We start from the raw sequence: 20,438 nt of genomic DNA, 5'->3' as shown, positions 1-20,438 counted from the left end.
AAATTATTCCAACTGGTTAACACTGTATTCCGAATTACGCAATACAAAAGAAGTACAAATAATAATTTCGCTAGCATTATTCGCTGGTGATAAAGAAATTAAACAAAAAGTGTTGCAACTGACATCATCAGTTGGATTTCCACAAGAATGGTAAGTAATATCAATATTAACACTACTCCGAATTACTCAATACAAAACAAGTGCAAATGATAATTTCCCAATACAGCATTGTTCACCGGTGATGGGAAAATTAAGCAAAAAGTTCTGCAACTTACATCATCAATGGATTTTCATAAGAATGGTAAGCATGTTACTTCAAATGCGATCAGATGTTCACAGCTAACAGTTATTTTAAAAATTATATGAAAAATATTGATATTACTTTTATTTCTTCAATGGAATGTTTTTTTTTATGCAAGTGTGATAACTATTTTCAAGATAATTTATAAAAGATAATAATTATTATTGTGTTTAAAAATTAAAATATATTCTTTTAATTTATGTAACTGTAATTAAAATAAACTTATATGATGTTGCATTTCATAATATGATTTTTTATTACTACTTTCTCTTTTGATTCTAATAATTCATAAGAGTTTATATAAAACTAGGCAATAAAATTAAAAATAGAATACGTTTAACGAGTAGTGCATAAAAATATTTTATTAAAATTTATTAAAATTGACAATTTAATTCGACTGCTGAAATCGTATATGTATATTACAATGCCAATCGAAGCTTCCTTATTCCATTTTAACTTAGAACAATTCTAATTTTGTCAGCTCACACTTCGAAATCCGCACATACCGATTCGCAATCACAAACTGAACAAATTCGCAGACTCGTCATATACATATATAATGTGATGTCAAGCTATCGTCGTTGCATTGTTAATATATTTCAAATACTCACAAACACGATTATTTACAAACGAAATATCATAGACTAGATAGATTGCTGTTAAACGGATTACTAAATGTATTACTGGGATGTGCGATAGTTTATAAAATATTAGTAATGTTTGCTGATAGCTTAATTATTGAAAGAAAACGTCACGTAAAATAAAATCAGTGACAAGTGGACGTAATATACACCATATCCTTCAGATTAAAAAAATATAAAGCACTTAATTACAGCGAAAGATTGAATTTTAGTCTGTTCTTTTTTGTCTTGTCGACCGTTTTTTCTTCATTCAAAAAGTGAATATATAATTACATTAAGAAACAAGAGAAAGTAAGAGAAAGTAAAGAGAAAGGAGAAAGAATAAAATCGAAGGAAACTATCTTGTAGTCAGAAAAAACAGTCCTTTTGTATACGACGCACGTGTAATTGCACTTGCATCATTGAAGAGAAGACAATTAGCTCGCTTTATTTTCGAAGAAAAAGTGAAACTTTACGAACTTTTCTCCCACTTCAGGTATTATATGCAGTTTTGTGTGCCAACTTTCAAACGGTCTCGAAATACGAAAAGAATCGTATCAAATCATCGATTACTCATCATTGTGATAAAATATCAACTTTCGTTCTAAACATGCTGTGCTAACAACAAATTGCACATGCAACACGCGTGAATCGATTCCATTGTTTCTAATTCCGTTAGAAGATTGTTAAAACAGTCTCTTCAGCTCTTCTTGCCGTAAAACTTTCGATTCAGCAGATACAGAAGCAGATTCACGTTGACCTTCGCTCTACCGAACATATCCATGCAGGGTCTTCCCTCGTACTGCAACTCGAGCAACTCCTGTATGCTGATGTCGAGCTTCTCCAGCTCGACTCCCATGAATTTGCAGCGAACGGCAAATACGCCACTGTGTTCCGTCGGGCTTATCTCGAAAATCACATTCTTCATCTCCGTCGGACTCAGCGCTTGGTCGACCTCCATCAACACACCCTTCTCCTGCAGCTTCCACGCGGAATATTTCACCGTCATCTTCGATCTCAGTTTACACTGCGTGTAAGTGTCCTTCTGCGTCGCCTGGTACGCGCGAAGCGAACTCTTTCCTCTGTGCAGATTCTGGAGGCAGCCCTTAATATACTCGTTGTAGAATCCAACCTGCTCCTGGTAATAGCGCGTCTTCTCTTCCAATCGCACCTTGGTCGCCCGCAGTGTCTGCAACTCCTTGTCCCTCGCAACGCGGTATTTGCTCTTGTTGCAAATGTCTCTCGCTATCGCGGTCACGATCGTTTGATAACCATCCGCGCGTCTGACCCATCCTTCGAGTTCCAGCTTGTTGAGATATGCGCGTAATCGAATCTTACAGTCATTTATAGATGAACTCTCGCGAACTGTCGGCGATACGGACGAATAGTCAAACAGTTTCACGGACATCGGAGAGGATACGGTCTCCAAAGACTCCATCAGAGTCGATTTCTTTAAAAACGGGATAACCGACACGAGCAACTCCTTCGTTTTTACAAAGAGGTTGCTCAGATTCGCGTCGTCGTTCCGAGGCACCTGGAACTTGTTAGTTAGTACCAGGCATACCTCCTGCTTGCTGTATCGTGCCAAGTTTGCTTCGTACACTGCGTTGGATATCCCGAGCAATGACGCTACGGTCGGCGCTGGGCCCAGATCGTCCAACAAGTCGTGCAAAGGATCGGATGGATCCGGTGCTATTTGATCCACGTAATTCAACATCAGAGCATGCATCTCGCAGATTTCCTGTAAAGATATGCATATCTCCGGATTTTGTATAAGCGTCGCCTCTGTGTATTCGTGAATATTGAAGTGCTCCTCGAGGTCTTCCACTTGACAACAGTACCGGAAGAAGTCCTTAAACTTCTCGTGACAGGCAATTATGAACTGATTCAAACACTCTAAATGCGGTGCCTCCTCGCCGAAACCTTTCTTCGAGGTGGAGAATTGCAACACCTTCGCTATACTGGCCAAATTCTTCCTCTGGCAGGAGGATAATGTTCTGTCGACTGGTAATGTTACGATATCGAAGGTATCCGGTGCTACGATCGCAGCGTTGATGAAGTGATAGTAAATTAAATTGCCAACTGCTTTCAAGATATCTTTCTCGGGAGCATGTGGAAACTTTTCCATCAAGGTGTTGTACAAGACTTTCGAAACGTAGAGCATTCCATAAGGGATCAGATCGCGGGACTGCGTTATCCTATCAAGAAATTCGAGGGATATTTTCTTCAATTGATTTATCGCTCGCGTAAGCGACTCTCGTACTTCAATGTGCTTCAACGCTTGTTCCTGAGATACCGCGTGAGGCATATTTAAAGACTGGCCGCATTCCATTTCTAACTGATTTCGCCAAAGCTTGTATATGTCTACCGGATTTGTTTCTATGCACAGATCTCTCTCTTCCAGGACTTTCTCGATCAATGGACCTACGATCTGTTTTAATGATGCCTGACCGTTGAATTGTTTCGCATAATTGACCACCATTTCACGAACTAGTGGTTTGCCGGTCAACACATCGGAGGGCTGATGGCAATTGCATTTAATCTCTTCTCTCAACGCGCAACCAAAGAGTTTCAGCAGTAAATAGTCTTCCCGAGTATTCGATCCGAAATTAAATAGCGTCAAAATAATGTTCTTCAGGAACAACTTATTTGACTTATTGCTAGGAGGCAGATACAACAGTTTTGACAAATATTGCGGATTAGTCTGTAACGCGTAGAACAAATGCTGATAGCCCTCCAACATTTTACGACCTTCTCTTGTTAACGATTTGAGACCTTTGTGTGCCATCGATGTAGTAATATCGTTTAAAATGTTTTGATCCTTGTTTGCGTTCTTTTCCTTCGCAAGAGTATCCAAACTTTTACCGTGCGCCACTACATCCTGTAAACAAAAACAAGAAATATATATACATTTATATATATATATATATATATATATATATATATATATATATATACACATACATATACATATATATTCGTAAATATTTGATAAATTTCAGAAAATATACCTGTAACGCTATTCTGTTCTGGATGAGTAATCCTATTTTAACGAACATGCTATTCAACTGTTCTGATAGATTCTGATTGTGTCTTATACATTGGACGACTTCGTGTTTTAATTTCTAAAACAAACAGTCATGAGAGTTTCGATACAAAAGAACAAAGATAAATGCAAGTAATACAAAAGTTATATCGTACTTGTAATTCTAAATCTTTGTCGTAATCCTCGGCGCTAAAACCTAATACCGTTGAAAAATATCTGACCACAGGGAACGATGGTTTTTCCGATCGCAGTAAAGAGTGAAAAGCTTTTCTTGATGCTCGGCCGCGCCACAGAGCTTGTATCTTAATTATCTTGTCTTCCTACGTAATATAAAAAACAAAATTTTTATGGAAAGAATTATAGAAAAGAAATGCAATTATTCAAAAGAGCTTACGTGTCTTTTATATCGACTCAATCTATCACCCTTGTCGTTTGCTCTTGCATTTAATAATTTATTTTGACATGATCTGTTATCCTTGTTATTTGTTTTTGCATTTAAGGATTTATTCTGATGTAGTAGCATATTCTGTCGCCTTCTTTTCAACAGTTTACGATATTGTTTTCGTTGCCTGATGCCTCTCCACCACGCTTGTATTGTGATGATTTTTCTCAGGTTATCGTCGAAATAAGCATATCTATCGTTAATTCTTTTACGAAACAAATATCCTCTAATGCAAGCTTGAAGTTTAATAAGTAATTTTTCATCGTACATCATATAATCTTCTTCACGTTTTTCTGCTATAATAGATTTAATTGTTTCCTACAAGCATAAAAATATGAATTATTTTTTATGCGTATGTTTCTAATTAGGCATGATCCTTTGAAAGAGAACACATACATTTATATCATCCATGGTAAGATAACCAGTTTTCATAAAATCTATTGGACGTTCCCACGCATATGTTCCGCCTTTCAAATCGATATAAATTTTATTTCCTTTATTGGTAGTATAGCAAACATATGGAGATCTGTACATTTCGCGCTACGATACAAACAAAAATATTTATAACAAAGTATATATTTTATTTTTATAAAAAAAAAAAAAAAAATATTTTACCTTCCGCTTCTGTAACTGCCGCAGTGCTAGAAAGCATCTCTCTTGACATTCCTTAGTAAATCCTTCAAATCTTTTAGGTATACTAAGCGTTTTCAAGCAGTCGAGAGTTTCTATTATATTATTTTTCTCCACATACGTGTTGATATCACACAAAAATATTATCACTGAAACATGGTAAATAAGTTATGATAATTTGCCTGTATATTAGGAATAATTTCTAATTCAAAGAATCAACGAAAGCGAAGGAAAAATATATCTGTGAAAACGTGTGACATACTTTCTTGCATTTCCTCAATCTCTGATGTCACTGTCTTCGCTATAGCTTTGACATCATCCAGCCATAATTCAGATTCATCAGATTCTTTTTCAAATAAACGTTTCTTAAACAGTTTCAAATAAAACGATGCATCATGCGGATATGTAGGTATATCAAACTTTTCGTTAATCAGGATCAAAGCTTTCATCATACCCTCATGATCGTTTGCTGCTACGGCTCGATTAATCTGCTGCAAAATCTGTATAACTATTCAAACAAAGTAATTTTTATTATATCAACTAAACATTATAATATATAAATATAATCGCTCAATCTATGTGGCATTCTTGTTATACCTTCAAAACCTTCGTCGCACTGTGCGTTCACTGAATTGATGCATTGTTCAATATCACTGTAAGTTAATATAGAGCATTCTTGAGACGCTTTTAGCTTCGTTTGCCGAACCGTTGTTAATGCTCGAGCATATTTAACTTTATTAAATTCGTCTAATCCCTGTAACAATTACAATAATATTATTAAAATTGTTTTAATATCAACAAAAAAACAACATTTACAAGTATAACAAATTATTGTTATTATACCTACAGTTAAACATGCATCAGGATTCGACAGCTTCTCATACACAAGATCTGGATTTCCTGTGTCCACTGCTTTAGTAATAGCAGCAATAACAGATAAGATAGGTATACAAATGACTATATCAGCGTAAGTAATATTGGTCTATCAGAAAAAAATCATCAATATTAATTGTAACGCTTGATGCAGTAAAAAATAGCGCATATAAAAAATTGTCTACTTTTAAAAAAATTATGGTTTTTATTTTTAAAAAATATAATAAAATATAAAATGACAGTATAAAACTTATATGATCTTACCCCAGATTGTATATAATCTTCTCTCATCTCTTGATAATACAATGGAAATGCAAACTCATCAATGCAGTGAGAGATTTCCAGACATGGAGTTTTCAAAATCTCATAAAACTTTTTTGTGTCAGCAGATTCTAAAGCCATCTTCAGACGATCGATAGTATTTTCTCCTGTAACAAATTGGGATTGTAGTTCGTATCCATTCAAAATTTATAAAGTACATTAAATTAAATGTAATATTAACGTTGGCGATGTCGTTGTGCGTTCTCATTTCCTTTGTTAATTGCATTCTGAAACGTATCTTTCCAGTACTGAATACTTTCAGATGGATAAATATCACTCCAATCGAATTTATTCAATATTAGCGTTAGTTGTTCTTTATAATCTTCAACATTTTCAGAAAATATATTCTGTGGAACAATATATACATAATGTTATGATCAAAATTTTAATAAATAAACTATTCATATACAAAAGAATAATTTGTGCTATACCTTGAAAGATAATGCTGGCACTTTCAAAGCGGCAATTATTTTAGCATCGTCATATGATAAAGATGTAACGATATCTTCGAGCGCACAAGAAACTGAAATATGTATTTAAAAATTAAATAAGATACAATTTTTTTACAATAATTACCAAAATTTGACAGTACTTACCATTTACATGATTAACGTGTCCCTGAATTTCTGCTTGCGTTAATAATTCATCGTATTCATCCGCTACGTAACTATCGTTGAGGGACTAAACAGTGTCGTATAAATTGAAAGATCAATAAAAGTACTTAATACAAATATGTGAAATTACATGAGCTCCATAATCAAATACCTTATTAAGTGCTGCTTCCGTTTTCGCAGCTTTAGCCTCTGACAATGTCTCAGCATATTTTTCTATATACGCAGGTTCAATGTTATTTAATTGCATCTCTTTACTTTGAAGTTTTTGTAAAATTTTATCATTATCCTAGAAATATACAATTATATTAAATACTGGCATATATTTCCATGAAAAATTGTCTTTTAAACATAATGAAACAGACGTACATTATCTATCACAGCTTGATTAATTGCAATCACAGCGTCATGAAGTATGGCTGCATTCGTAGTTGTGCTGTTCGTCAATAGACCTCCTATTTTTTGAAAAGCGGGCAATTGAATGCCATGTTTTTGCAATTCTTTAGTAACGGTATCAATTTCTTCCTCTGAAAAAATATAAAATAAAATAATAGACAAAAAAAATTTCCATATCTTCTAGTAAAAAAAAAGATATTCAAAATGTATTTTAACAACTTTATATTTAATTAATGTATCTACATTTTCTCAATGGTCTTGTAGAAGAGTACATACCAGAAAAATTCACTTTTCCATATAAATCTGACATTGGTGGCGCTTTCCCATATTTAAACAAATGCTTGCTAAGAGCGTGAATGCAATATATTAGTCGTGGCATATTTTTCTTATCGTATATATCTGTTGTTTCTGGCAAGAATGTCTGTAAAAAAAAAATTAAGCTATTATACTACTATTACTATACTGCATCATTAATGTATTTTTATTATATCGAAATGATCTTGTATGTACCAATGGTAATTGCGCGGATTCCAAGCATTTTAGAAAATGATTTATATTGTCAGTATGACGAAATTGCAATCCAACAGCTTTATATCTGCGCTGTTCAATATCATAGATTTTATTCAAGGGCAGAATATTGGGTGCCATAAAATGACCGAGTTTGGCCAGATACACTCCATTGCGAAGGTTCTCCTCTAGTTCCATTGATGGGGGTAATGATTCTCTCAAGCATGATTCCATCCATCTAGAGAAGAAAAAACTGCTATTGTAATATTATTTATGATAAATCTACAATCTTTTACTTAGTTAAAGATAAATACAATTAATAAATAATAGATAAATAGATTATAAAGTATAGATAATTAATTTAGCCATAATATTTTACTTCTTGGCTTCTTCCAAGTGGCAAAGATAGAGGTAGGACAAATCTCTTCTGCGCTCTTCATCCATATCGTCCGCAGATGTCCTCTTATCGTTTCCTAAAATACATTTATAACAATTCTAAATATTTGAAAGTTCATATTCAATATAAACATGATCCATGTCAAACATGATGTATTCAATATTAACATAGAAAATGGTTATTCTGGATACCATACTGATTATTTTTAGATTTAATCACATATATACGAAATTATACGCACGTGCAAAATTGTAATCAATTATACGTGCATAAATTAACAAAAATTGTCTGATCCATTTGTTGACGATTGAAAGCTTGCACGAGCGTCAACAAAATAACGAAAATCTGCGATTCGTTCGTCGACAAACGTGTGGATATTTATTATTGATCATAAAACACAAGAATCTCTACCTTTTTTATCTTTCGTTAAAGTGCCAGTAACGTTTACCATCCTGGAAGAGAACACGGGCACGGTTGTCACACGAAAATCTAAAAGCAACAGGTGAAAAACATCGAGCGATACGTTACACTCTCCTAAATTCAAAATTATCCCATGGCAGCTCCGAGCAGTGTCGACAACAATGCCGAACGAACAGTCCCCAAAGCAGCGATACGTATCGATCATAGACATTGCACGAGGATAGACGCGTCACTTTTGACTCGTAAATGCTGTACTTCATATGGATAAATAACAAGCTTGTTCGTTTCATGCACATAGGTTTGAGGATCGTCCAATTTGATCATTGTGATCAATCATATATTCACAGTGCTTAAAATTTTTCAATTGGAACAATTGGAAAATTTTTAGGAAGAAACTTTATGAGAATTTCAAGCAATGCAAACCTACCTTGAATTATATTTATTAATTGCTACAAAACTTAAATCCGATTATTCTTAACCTAAATATTTACAAATATTTTAATTGGATATGTATGTCATAGCAATTTGTAAAAATTAAAAAAAAAAATTGATGTAGATATTTTGGTTTCCAGTTGCATTCGCGATCTCTCTCATGAAGGTAGGCGCGAATGGGCGCAAATCATATCGGAGCATTCGGAGCATTCGGAGCGTATCGCGGAGTCGGACTAGTCGGAGCCGGGAGAGCGGAGCGGCCGTTCACCGCGTTGGGCGCGAGGTGGCGCGACGGACGTTCCGCAGAGAGAGAGCAGCAGTTGGCGAGTCGGTTACAGCCGGGGATCGCGGAGGGGGCTTCGTACTTCTATCCGATATTCTCGGTACGCCGCACCTCCGGCGCTCCGGCCTAAGGGTGGGTCTGTTTTTCGTGCGGGAGGGGTCGCGTCGCGTACGAGCGCGGCCGCGAACGTGTGGCTAATCGGCGCCGTGAGCCGTGAGCATCGCTTCGGCCGCCGTGCTCGCGCGTACGGGAAGTGGCGTGGAGGAAGGGCGGCTCCGCGTGAGAGAATCGTCGCGCGTAGCCCTCGCGGTTCGGAGACCGACGACGATACGGTAGGACGACGGCGTCGACGGCGACGATCGAAAGCGGATGGAACGCGGCGCTCACCGCGCTCTCCTTCCCTGACTCCCCGCTCCCGTCCGATTACTCACAGGAAGAGAGAGAGAGAGAGAGAAAGAGACAAAAAGACAGGAAGAAAGGGAGAAAGAGAGATAGGGAGCAGACACGCACGAGCCCCCCCGGCACGTAGGTACGCTCCAGTCGTTCATGGCTGTGGCTCGGGGTGGGGGAAAACAAGCCGTGTAACGACGTAAGATCCCAAAAAGCTCTCTTTATGCAGGAATATGTCAAGTTTAAAAATCGGTAAGTCTGACGACCGGCGCGCGCGCGTGTCCGTCTGTCCGTCCGTTCGCCCACTTCTCGCGCTCCTCGCACGATCCGTAAGCGCGTAGGTTGTGTCGTGTCGCTCGGCTGTTTCTCTTCCTCGAGAGAGAGAGAGAAAGAGAGAGAGGGAGAAGCAGACGAGAACCCACGGTCGCTCGCTCGCTCGCTCGCTCGCTCTCGCTCGTGTGGAGTCATCAGTGTCGCCCTGGCCTCCCCCAGTTAATTTCCCCTCTGTAATACCCCTCGCCGGCGCCTTTGATGCCCGAACACGAGCGAACGTGATGGTGCGTGAATCCCGACTGGCCACGGTTGCGTTGCACGCAAATGCGACACCGGGGCGACGTTCCCTTCGTACGCACGGCGTCCTCGTGCCACGGTGCTTCGGCCGCTTGTCGTCGCCGCTTTTCATTAGAATTACGTTTGCCGCTTACGCGACATCGACAGGAAGGAGAGAGAAAGAGAGAGTGTATGGTTTTTGGAGCGACCGGTTTTAGAGTCGATGGTTTGGCTTCGAGGCATCTTCGCTCCTCTCCTGTGTTTCGAGTCCAATCGCGAGGCACAATCCAGGGAGGAGTGCAGCTGCATCGTCGTGGTACAGCGGTACCTCAAGAATGACGATTTCATCGATACCTTAGATCATCGCGTTACCTCTGGTGCTCTCCTTCCTCTCGGAATTTCTGTTTAGAGATCTTTCACGGATAAAAAAAGGCGGTATAAGAAGGCGCGAAGAATTTTGGAAATATTAGCATTATTACATTTTATTTAACCTGGAAGTAGTCATCTGAAGTATTCTTTTTTTTTTTTAAATAAAGCTCAGCAGTACAGTAGTTTTTGTTATTGATCAACAGCACGTACTTATTTTTTTTTTTATTTTACTCTTTAAAAAATGTATAATTTGATATTTAGTATAAACAAAATATAAACTAATGCCTTGACATAGCTAGATCTTAGTGCCCTATTAGATCTTAATGCATATTTATTATGTGATTTTATATATCTTTTCAAGCTCACAAAACCATGCGCCGAATAAATTTTTGGTCACAGTTTTAACGATTCTAACACTTGAACAAGAATTAGTAATATCACATTAAATTGAGTATAAATGTACATTGGATCAAAGCAAATGTCTTGGCCTTTTTTTGACGTTGCTCTTATTACAGAATAATACTGGCAGATATTATGGAAAATTATATATTATAAAGATGTCAAGAACTGTGTCTATAAAAAAAAAAAAAGTTGATGCCATTTGAGTTATTAGTTTGAAGAATAAATATTTGCACGAGTTTCAGAAAGACACTGTGTAAAAAAACAATTTGGAAATTTTCCAAACATCACAAATGTTTCTTACAGCATCTACTATTTTTATTTCTTTCTGAAATTCGTACATTATAAGCCCACATACGTCATCTTTCTAGCAATATACAATTTGCCATAGTATGTTACAGCACTGATACCGTAACAAGAGTAGCACCATCTCTTCAAGAAGAGCCAAGACCTGTGCGCTATAATAGACAATGATCTCAAATAGATTATAAAACAGGTGCTTATTTAACCCTTTCGTCCCGAACGGTGCACATATGTACCAATATGTATTTATATTCCAGGACGAAAGGGTTAAAAAAGAAACTAAATGACTATTCTCGGGTTAATAAAATGCATTTCTTTCAAGCCTTTGTTCAACATGAAGAATTATTAGATTGCTAAATTGATAGAATATTGAATAGATTATATTGAATATATTATATAGAATATATTGAATGTAACATTGGTTATACTAAATTGATAGAATTTTACCTGTTGAGTATATTGATAAATTTGAACGTATCAAATTTTTTATGTCGATTATATTTATTAGTCTAAGTAGCCGCACATTTGTCTACCGCATGCACATGTGTTTGTATTATAGTACTGTGCTAGACATTATACGCTGTCTATAGAAGTATTATTATTATATTAGCATAACTGTCACTCAGTTTAAGTAACATAATAGCCGGTATGATGGCCGTTGATTTATACGTCGCTTATAGCAGTTTCCAACTGGTTTATAACGTTATTTATCAGGTCTGTTCTTTGTGGCTGAACTATCATATGCGCTTGCCATACTTCAAGTGAAATAGATGTATATTTAAAACGTGGCGAAGGGATTTACAATGTTCATTGTAAATCGACCGATAAAAATATTAAATATAGACGAAAAACGGATTATCATATCGGTCAAAGTGAATTGTTAGGCACCAAAATCCACTTTGACAGACATGGGTTTTTCCTTGGCTTACGTTTGAAAAAAGGAAAGTCGTTTTAGTGTGACCTAGGGCAGCCACAGAGAACGAACTTGTTTGTTGCCTCGAATCGCTTACCAGAACTTTAAACAATTCTGTTAGCAGCGTATTTATCGTGACACGGTATTGTTATTTCGATCATAGAATATATTGCATGTTTATAGAAGAATAAAGGTTTTAGTAAAGTAAACAGGCATGCCATAGAGTGAGTCATTAACGTATCAATGAGTTATTATCTCATTACTCTTTGTAATAGAAATTCTTTCAAGGTTCTTTGTATAACTCGGTTTTCAAATTATGTATATTTTTTAGAAGAATAGACTCCTTAGTAGAGTCCTCAGTTTTCAAATTATTTATATATATCTCGATATATACAAGTGTTATTATTGTAATAAGAGTGCCCTGCACAGTTACAAAATAGCCGTTATTAAACTTTCTCGGCCACTTTGTAACTCTTTGAAAGTTCGTTCGCCCAGAATGTGTCACGCACTCTATGACGTGCATAGCTCTTTAAGTAATATGATAAAAATGAAGTCTCTACATATCTCTGATAATCTCGTGCTAATGACCGTTTATTTTGTTTTCCCCCAAAGTGTTGGTAATGCACTTGCTTGCGCTACCCTTGAGAACGATGGATTCTGACCAAAGAAATCAGCAGGTGCATCAGCACTGAACAAAATAAAAAAAAGCAAAAACTAAATAATGAATGCCTGCTGCACTCACGCCGTCGACTCTGTACAAGCAGACTTAAGATTTGTTGAAGTAGTACGTGAGTAGCAGCTACTCACGGCCACACTCAGCTGTACATACAAAAATCTAAATACATATATATCGTCGTAAATATATATGTATTTATTTTTACGCACATGGCAGCCATGAAGCATGGTACGTTTTTATTTTCGTACGCTTTGCTTTGTATGTAAATTTATTTTTTCACGTTGATGAAGCTCTCATCAGGTATACACAAGTATTACTTCGATTATTAACTCGTCCTTGTGTATCTCGCTAAATTTTACTGTATATTCTCTGAGAATATTGGGGATTTTTTTTTATTTATTTATTTTTTTTTTTACATATCGAGTTCAAATTTTGGATTGCTGCGTGGATAATTGATTTTGTATTGACTGTGATATTTTCTGCGTAAATTTGTAAATAGTTTGATTCTGTCTCGTGTATCTTATTGTTTATCGAAAATAGAACCTGATGATCTTGTTATAATGTAATTTTCTTAAGTTGTACATTAGTACCGTGTGCCTTTTTTAATATTTATAAATTACAAAAGTCAGAGTTGAAATTTGGTAGTTTATAATTCATAGCGAAGTGTTTGTGATCATTAAACAAACGCTAATAACAAAGATAGAATATAGTTTAACGTTATCATTTCTTACGCATCTTTATATCGGTATGTGCAATGATAATAGCTGTGATACGTTTCAGGCAAGACGAGTCAAGACGACGTATGTTACGTTGTCGCCAAATATGATTATGGGGCACAGGGTGCCCAGGAGCTAGATTTACGAAAGAACGATCGCTATCTCTTGCTGGACGATTCGAAGCATTGGTGGCGAGTGCAGAGCGCGAGAGGACAGGCAGGCTATGTGCCGAGCAATTATGTTAAAAAGGAGAAGCCCTCACTGTTCGATAGTATTAAGAAGAAGGTCAAAAAGGGCTCCGGCTCCAAGACCCTGCCATCCAGTAACTCGCCGTCCCGGGCGGTCGAGTCCCCCATCATGGCGCGACGTCTGCCGGCCGATCCGAGCGAGGCGATCGGCACCGCGGTCGTCAAGTACAATTACCAAGCGCAGCAGGCGGACGAGCTGTCCCTCGTGAAGGGCACTAGGATTTTGATACTCGAAAAGAGTAACGATGGCTGGTGGCGAGGTCAGAGCGGCACCCAGGCCGGTTGGTTCCCGTCGAACTACACCCAGGAGGAGGGCGACGCCGACGACACGCTGCACACGTACGCGATGGCCGAGAATGTGCTCGACATCGTGGTGGCTCTCTACTCGTTTTCGTCCAACAACGATCAGGAGCTGTCGTTCGAGAAGGGTGACCGTCTCGAGATCCTCGACCGTCCACCGGCGGATCCCGAGTGGTACAAGGCGAGAAACAGCCAGGGACAGGTTGGACTAGTACCGCGCAATTATCTCCAGGAGCTGAGCGAGTACTTGACGCAACCGTACCGTGAGCGTGGTATGACAACTAGCGAGATCAGCCAGGGGGATTCTCTCGAACGAAGGCCGGACCCTGGCGATCGGCCGCACCTCGTCGGCAAACCTTGGTACTACGGTAGTATTACGCGCTCGCAATGCGACAACCTGCTCAATCAACACGGCCACGACGGAGATTTCCTAATCAGGGATAGTGAAACCAACGTGAGTAGTAGACTTTCTGGCGAGATACAATCTCCCATCCCAAAGCGTACGAAAATTTTTACATTATTATCCTTATTTATCCATATATTTGATTTTTAATATAAAGTTTTTAATCAATTGTGTCGACAAAACAAGTATAAGTGTCATTGTTCATCCCTCTAATTATCTTTACTTTTTAGATGGGCGATTATTCGGTATCCTTGAAAGCACCGGGACGTAACAAGCACTTTAGGGTACATGTAGAAGGAGCGTTATATTGCATCGGTCAAAGGAAGTTTCACACGTTAGATCAGCTTGTAGATCATTACCAGAGGGCCCCAATCTACACCAATAAGCAAGGAGAGAAGCTGTACTTGGTGCGCCCATTACCAAAAGGCAATGCCAGTAGCAACGGTTGCTAGATGAATTCGTGCCATGAAGGAGACAGTCCATGCGCTTTCAGCTGTATCGATAAGATACGCGACGCCTGCCTAGTAATATCAATATCACACATCTCTCGTACGTTTATACAATAACAATTAATATAATTGGTCTACTCGTATATTAGTGTTTCTCGATTGTTTTCACCATTTATACAGTGAAGTATAATTTATTACTCTAAGTGAATCGGTAACTCGTATTACACTCCTCGGAGCTTCCAGACTACTCAGCAAACGAACAAAGAAACATTAATACGGCAGTATGTGAACTAATTGACAACACAAGGCTTATCTTTATATTCATATGTAATTGTAAAACGCGAACCGACTGTTATTACGATTAATAATATATTACAACTGCATATAATATAGACTGCAAGTGTAATGATCAAGTAATAATTAATTATCATGCAATTATGAACGATTAAGTGGATCTCTACTCTAGAGCTATTGGTATTGAATTATAACAAAGACTAAGTGTTCATTTGTGATTTTGTATTTATATTAGAAGTTTTTAAGTAAATAAACTGTATTTAAGTGTGCATAAGACAAAATGTATCCTCTCAGCTTATATTTCCTTTATCCATTTTCAATAACTTTAAAATACATATACATTTACAACTCTGTTATACAACTCTGCTACAATAAACTTCATTTCTTTTTATTTTCTCTTAACAAACGTCATTGCTACGTTGTAGAGATTAATTTTTTCTAGGTACAGATAACTGTTAAGAGAAACAAGGAAAATAAAGAATTTGTCTATTTACAAATTTGCTTCGCCAAGAAATTGGAAGTACCGCCAAGTAACATTCACATTAGTAACAAATATTAATCTTTATTAACGTGTATATTATATTCATAAATAAAAGTATTATTTTTTTTTTATTTATATAGATATGAGATTGTGGTGCTCCTGGGGATAAACGTTAATGGCACTAATTGCCAATAAGGTCACGTATATAACAATTTGCCTAATCTAAATATATTTTAGTTCGCATTATTTGTTCGTAATTCCATTGAAAGCTTACGCGTATATAATCATAAGAAGGGGTTGTTCGAATTCCTTGTCATGTTGCTTACTCCCGTACCCACCTGTAACGACAGTGAACAAGAGTATTAAAGACGAATCTCTCAAATTCATTACGAGAATTCAAACGAAATTATGGTTTACCACGAATGGATTTGCATGATACGCCGGTACTGTTGGTTGCCATACTTTGTTCGCTAGCGGTGTCATGAGTTGACTTAATTGTAGTACGTCTCCGTTACTAGGCGTGCCGATGCCTATCCATTGCGAATCTGAAAGTTCAGTTTAATATTAGACGAAAACACTAACATTATAGCAAACTTAAAATTACTGATAAGTATAACACAATATTTCTCTTCTTTGACTTCTTTAATGCCTGAATTCTTTTTTTACCTTTTTCTAAATTGAAGATGATTAAAATAAGTACATACAAACATGAAAAATAAATAGTGCGAGATAATTGTGAAAGTCACGTAGCAGCTGCATATTTTAAATTTCAGTTTAAGAATGCGTTTTGTCATATCTTACCGTTATTTACAGAGAATTGAGTCGGCTTAAATGGATTCGCGGGATTACACAGAGAGCTATCGACGGATTGAGTATTATTGTTGACTACATTTGCAGACGGTCGCCATAAATCGCCACTTGTGAATGGATTTGAGATGACGTGCGTTTGATTATTTACTCCTATGCTCCACGTAGCGTTCGGTGCTGCAATTGACAAACTTTGTTTACTTTGATGCTTCCATTTACGCTAATCGGGCGATAGACGATAACAATTAATTGACATTGTGTTTCAGGTAATCCGCAAGCGATATTTTACCATTCGAATTATTTGTGTTCCCCCACGTAGACGGGGATAAGGTTCCAGTAGTCTCTTCCTTCAATTGCGTTTGCTTCATCAGCGAGTCTAAGTCTTTAAGTGCCGCATAACGATCTTCCGAGGGTGGTGCGTGTATCCCATTCATGTTCATCATGGCATACCCACCGACCTGATTAAACATTGCGGACGTTTCCATACCTCAATAATAAAATTGTTCATTATAAGACAAGCATTGTTACAATTCGGTATTCTGATATAAGAGGTGGTAAAAAAAAAAGAGAGACACGCTCTGATACCGCTACTCACTCTTTGAGTTATTGAAGACCGGATTATTGTCGAAGTTAGCGAAGAACGGTTGCGGCGCGATCGGCTGCTGACCGAACTGGCCGACCGGCACCGTCGTCGCCGGGCAGAAGGGATCAGGAACTTTGCTGAAGTCGGCGACGAAGTCCGTCGAGAAATTATTCGAATTGTTTAACGCGTCCGTGTTGCTGCCCAGCTTCTGACCGACCGGCGCGGGCAGCGTCGTGGACGTTCCCGAGTTCGGTACCCTCGGAATGTTGCTCGCGGACTGCGACCTCGGCTGCGCCACCGTGTTCTGATTTGCGATCGACGGGTCCAGGTAGTATCGCTTAAGCTCGTACTTGGCGCTCATTAGGTCCTTCATCTTCTGCTCGTCCTTGGTGTCGAAATTCTGCGGGGAGTTGGAGTTCATCAGACCCAGCCATATTCTCCTGCAGTACTCGTTGCCATGCTCCTTTATGAAGTCTATCTCATCCTGGGTGAACGTCGCCATAGAGATAGACTTTACCCTGTGCGGCGGAGTCAGGCCACGTCTGGAAACGCAACACAAGGGCTTGTAGATTAGGATTCTGGCTCAATATTGATAATACACGGAGGTCAGACTATTGACGGACGGAATATTACTGGGCAAATCTTGGCGACGTGATTCATGTGTAAACATGTACAGTTTATCGCTTAAACGTACGTCCAAAATGAAAAAAATTACGGATTCCTTTGCATTGTATTCCATATGTATGTACGTGTGAACTACATATATCGAATATGAATCGAATCCAAACTAATTAAAAATTTCGAATCTATACTTAAAAAAAAAAAAAAACTGTTAACTTGACTAAGTTTTCAATGGTATACAATAAAGAATTTCGATTCAATTTGATTCGGCGATTCAGACTTTGATTCACCATCTCTACTACATATTACATTTGAAAGTAATAGGTTTGTCGGCGATTTTCCATCTGGATCAAAAATTAATTCAATAAAAAGTAGAATACTTTCGTTTATTAAAACAATTCATTAAATACTTTTATTTGTTAAAATAATTTATTAAATTAATTCAATAGAAAGTGGAATACTTTCCTTTGTTAAAATAATTTAATCTGTAATAATAAATAAACTGTAAAAATGTGTTATTGAACAAAAACGTTATTCACGCAACTTTCATATGTCCACGGTTTATCTCAAATATAAATATTGATACATTTCCAACTTCAATTTGCAGGGACTGTACGCACGGCGCATTCTTTAAAAATCGGTATCTTTTCCACTTTTCTTTTCTTTCGTATCTTTTCCAAGAAAACATTTACGATAATTTACAGCCGCAATCGTCTCCGAGAAACGTGTTATCTCGTATTTTGAAAATCAAGCGTTTCTACGCAGATTCCAAATAACTTTATATCCAATTTATCTCATGAACATTAATTTAAAGCATTAAATTTTTGCGCCTCGACTCTCGGTTGCCTCTCATTAATTTGCTGCTTCGATAAAGAGTCCTTGATATTATATTCGAAATTACTCTTATTAAAGAACATGATAAGAAAGAGAAACAAACAAGACAGAGGCAAAAAGGAGAACAGAGGAAGAGGAGAGGGGAAGGAGGGGGCGGGGGGGGGGTTCGCGGAAAATCAATGAGCGCTTAGCAATTGTAATTACGTCATGCAGACAATTTTTCTCGAGAGCCGCGGTTCGCTCCGAAGTACCTATCGTCCCGCAACGCTCGACGTCAATGACGCCAATCGTTAAGTTTCCGTGACGAATAATAACGAAGCTCGCGTGCTTCGAATACGTCGTAGAACTCGAATATAGCCGTATAACGAAATTTAAAAATCTGCACGTGCGCGCGTGTGCAGTGCAATGCGGCGGTGGCGCGGCGGCTCTCGCGCAATGCGACTTGACCGATTAAAGGAGCGCGAGTCGATAATCGGCGCTCTCGTATCGCGCGTGAGCGATCGCAGTTTCCTGGGAGGGAAATAAGAAATGGGGGGAAAAAAAAGAAAAGAAATGAGAAACAAGAACGAAGGACGCATTTCTTTTCCTCCTTCTGCTCCTCCTCGTCCTCATTTTCTTCGGCGTAACATTTTGCGAACATTGATAACCAGAACTGCGCACAAAGAAAACGTCGACGTCGCTGATAGCGCTAACTTCCTGGCTGGTGGAAGTCGCGCCGACGATTCAGCGCGATGACTCACTTGTGGAACCGCGCGCGAGAGAGCGCACGGTCTCTCTTTCCCTCGCTTTCTCTCCTTCACACTTCATTCCTCTCTTGTTCGCGTCGCGACTCGCGACGCAACGCGACGATACAAAGGGAGAAGAGAAGAAGCCTGATGTACACGTGTACGTCGCCCGAAGCGATTTTTGCGGCGCAACGCGGAGAGGCTGTAACGCGCCGCGCCGCGCCGCACCAGGTTGATCCGCGCCCGCACGGCGGATTTTCCCTTCCTCTATTTATAGCCGTCGCGCCGCGGTCCGTACACGCGTCACGGCCAGAGAGGATTAGTAGGATTTGGAGCGCGGGGCCAGAGCGAAAACGCATTGTACATATATTAGCTGCTTCGCGACAGCGCGGCCCGGGCCCCTCGGGCCCCGTCCCCATCGAGACGGATCTCGCACACGGCTCGCGCGCACCTTGCGCTAGCTGAGCTGCCTCCCGCCGTCGTCGTCCGGGACGGCGACGGTTGACATTTGTTCAATGTCACGTTGTGGAGAGAGAGAGAGAAAGAGTGTGTGTGTGTGTGTGTGTGTGTGAGAGAGAGAGAAAGAGGGGGGGTGAAGCGGAGAGAGGAAACGCGAGAATGGTATTCGCGAAGCGATGACACGCGATCCGCGAGAAGCGTCCACAGGGCAGGGGAGACAGGAGAGAAAGAGAAAGAGAGAGAGAAAGCATTCAGAGAGAGAGATTGGAGCCGGAGCTACTTACAGCATGCCAGAACATGAGGTACAGACGAACGAGCCGATCGTCATGTTGACGTAAGTCGGCCCGCGCTGGTTGCAGTCGAAGCATTCCTTGTTACCCGGTTGCGACACCAGTTCGCGGAGCGTCTTCAGGTTCCTCTCGTCCTGCTTCCTTTTCGTGGACGCCATCCTGTGTGCGTATGTGCGTGCGTGCGTGGGAGTACGAACACGCTCGCGCGCGCGCACACCCGCGCGTCTGTGGCGGCGGCGGCGGCGGCGACGGCGACGGCGACGGCGGGAACGGGTTCGCGCCTCGGGAGGACGAAGCGAGCTTCCTCTACCTCGGATAGGCCGTGCGAGTTGTGGAGCGCGGCCACGATC

General features: G+C 39.1%; 3 protein-coding genes across 4 annotated transcripts; 1 reads left to right on the top strand and 2 right to left on the bottom strand.

Annotated features, from left to right (window-relative positions):
* Positions 1 to 641: 641 nt before the first annotated feature.
* On the bottom strand, positions 642 to 8,802 carry LOC105202300 (ras GTPase-activating-like protein IQGAP1). Its single transcript, XM_011170747.3, has 19 exons — positions 8,556 to 8,802; positions 8,127 to 8,220; positions 7,751 to 7,985; positions 7,517 to 7,661; positions 7,214 to 7,371; positions 6,999 to 7,133; positions 6,830 to 6,914; positions 6,665 to 6,756; positions 6,415 to 6,580; positions 6,177 to 6,340; positions 5,887 to 6,021; positions 5,637 to 5,793; positions 5,302 to 5,547; positions 5,025 to 5,188; positions 4,806 to 4,949; positions 4,362 to 4,727; positions 4,123 to 4,287; positions 3,933 to 4,046; positions 642 to 3,802 (listed from the first exon to the last, which is right to left on the bottom strand). Exons 1-19 carry the CDS (start codon positions 8,773 to 8,775, stop codon positions 1,622 to 1,624), a joined length of 5,166 nt encoding a protein of 1,721 aa, XP_011169049.2. The 5' UTR covers positions 8,776 to 8,802; the 3' UTR covers positions 642 to 1,621.
* A 597-nt stretch (positions 8,803 to 9,399) lies between these two features.
* Positions 9,400 to 15,436, top strand: LOC105202299 (cytoplasmic protein NCK1). Of its 2 annotated transcripts, XM_011170743.3 has the most exons (4): positions 9,403 to 9,921; positions 12,815 to 13,106; positions 13,659 to 14,596; positions 14,776 to 15,436. In XM_011170743.3, the coding sequence occupies exons 2-4, from the start codon at positions 13,088 to 13,090 to the stop codon at positions 14,995 to 14,997; spliced, it is 1,179 nt and encodes a 392-aa protein (XP_011169045.1). In that variant the 5' UTR covers positions 9,403 to 9,921; positions 12,815 to 13,087; the 3' UTR covers positions 14,998 to 15,436. The 2 variants fall into 2 exon arrangements, with proteins under 2 accessions (XP_011169048.1, XP_011169045.1); XM_011170746.3 differs by lacking the exon at positions 12,815 to 13,106 and having other exon boundaries at positions 9,400 to 9,921.
* A 394-nt stretch (positions 15,437 to 15,830) lies between these two features.
* Positions 15,831 to 20,334, bottom strand: LOC105202298 (arf-GAP domain and FG repeat-containing protein 1). The gene is made up of 6 exons (XM_026130479.2): positions 20,083 to 20,334; positions 17,172 to 17,701; positions 16,866 to 17,063; positions 16,571 to 16,753; positions 16,187 to 16,314; positions 15,831 to 16,107 (listed from the first exon to the last, which is right to left on the bottom strand). The coding sequence occupies exons 1-6, from the start codon at positions 20,244 to 20,246 to the stop codon at positions 16,054 to 16,056; spliced, it is 1,257 nt and encodes a 418-aa protein (XP_025986264.2). The 5' UTR covers positions 20,247 to 20,334; the 3' UTR covers positions 15,831 to 16,053.
* Positions 20,335 to 20,438: the final 104 nt, after the last annotated feature.

The sequence above is a fragment of the Solenopsis invicta genome, chromosome 7, assembly GCF_016802725.1.
Source record: "Solenopsis invicta isolate M01_SB chromosome 7, UNIL_Sinv_3.0, whole genome shotgun sequence".
In the NCBI taxonomy this organism is placed as follows: domain Eukaryota; kingdom Metazoa; phylum Arthropoda; class Insecta; order Hymenoptera; family Formicidae; genus Solenopsis; species Solenopsis invicta.
Note: the sequence above shows the minus strand (reverse complement) of the source record. Positions and strands in the feature narration are given on the sequence as shown.

Coding starts and splice junctions, on each gene's coding strand:
- LOC105202298 (XM_026130479.2), bottom strand. CDS start 20,246: ATGGCGTCCACGAAAAGGAAGCAGGACGAGAGGAACCTGAAGACGCTC. Junction 16,754..16,865: donor GAACACAAATAATTCGAATG/GTAAAATATCGC, acceptor TGTCAATTGCAG/CACCGAACGCTACGTGGAGC. Junction 16,108..16,186: donor ATCATGCAAATCCATTCGTG/GTAAACCATAAT, acceptor CTGTCGTTACAG/GTGGGTACGGGAGTAAGCAA.
- LOC105202299 (XM_011170746.3), top strand. Junction 14,597..14,775: donor TCAGGGATAGTGAAACCAAC/GTGAGTAGTAGA, acceptor TTTACTTTTTAG/ATGGGCGATTATTCGGTATC.
- LOC105202300 (XM_011170747.3), bottom strand. CDS start 8,775: ATGTCTATGATCGATACGTATCGCTGCTTTGGGGACTGTTCGTTCGGC. Junction 4,950..5,024: donor GGCAGTTACAGAAGCGGAAG/GTAAAATATTTT, acceptor TTTGTATCGTAG/CGCGAAATGTACAGATCTCC. Junction 4,728..4,805: donor TTACCATGGATGATATAAAT/GTATGTGTTCTC, acceptor TTATGCTTGTAG/GAAACAATTAAATCTATTAT.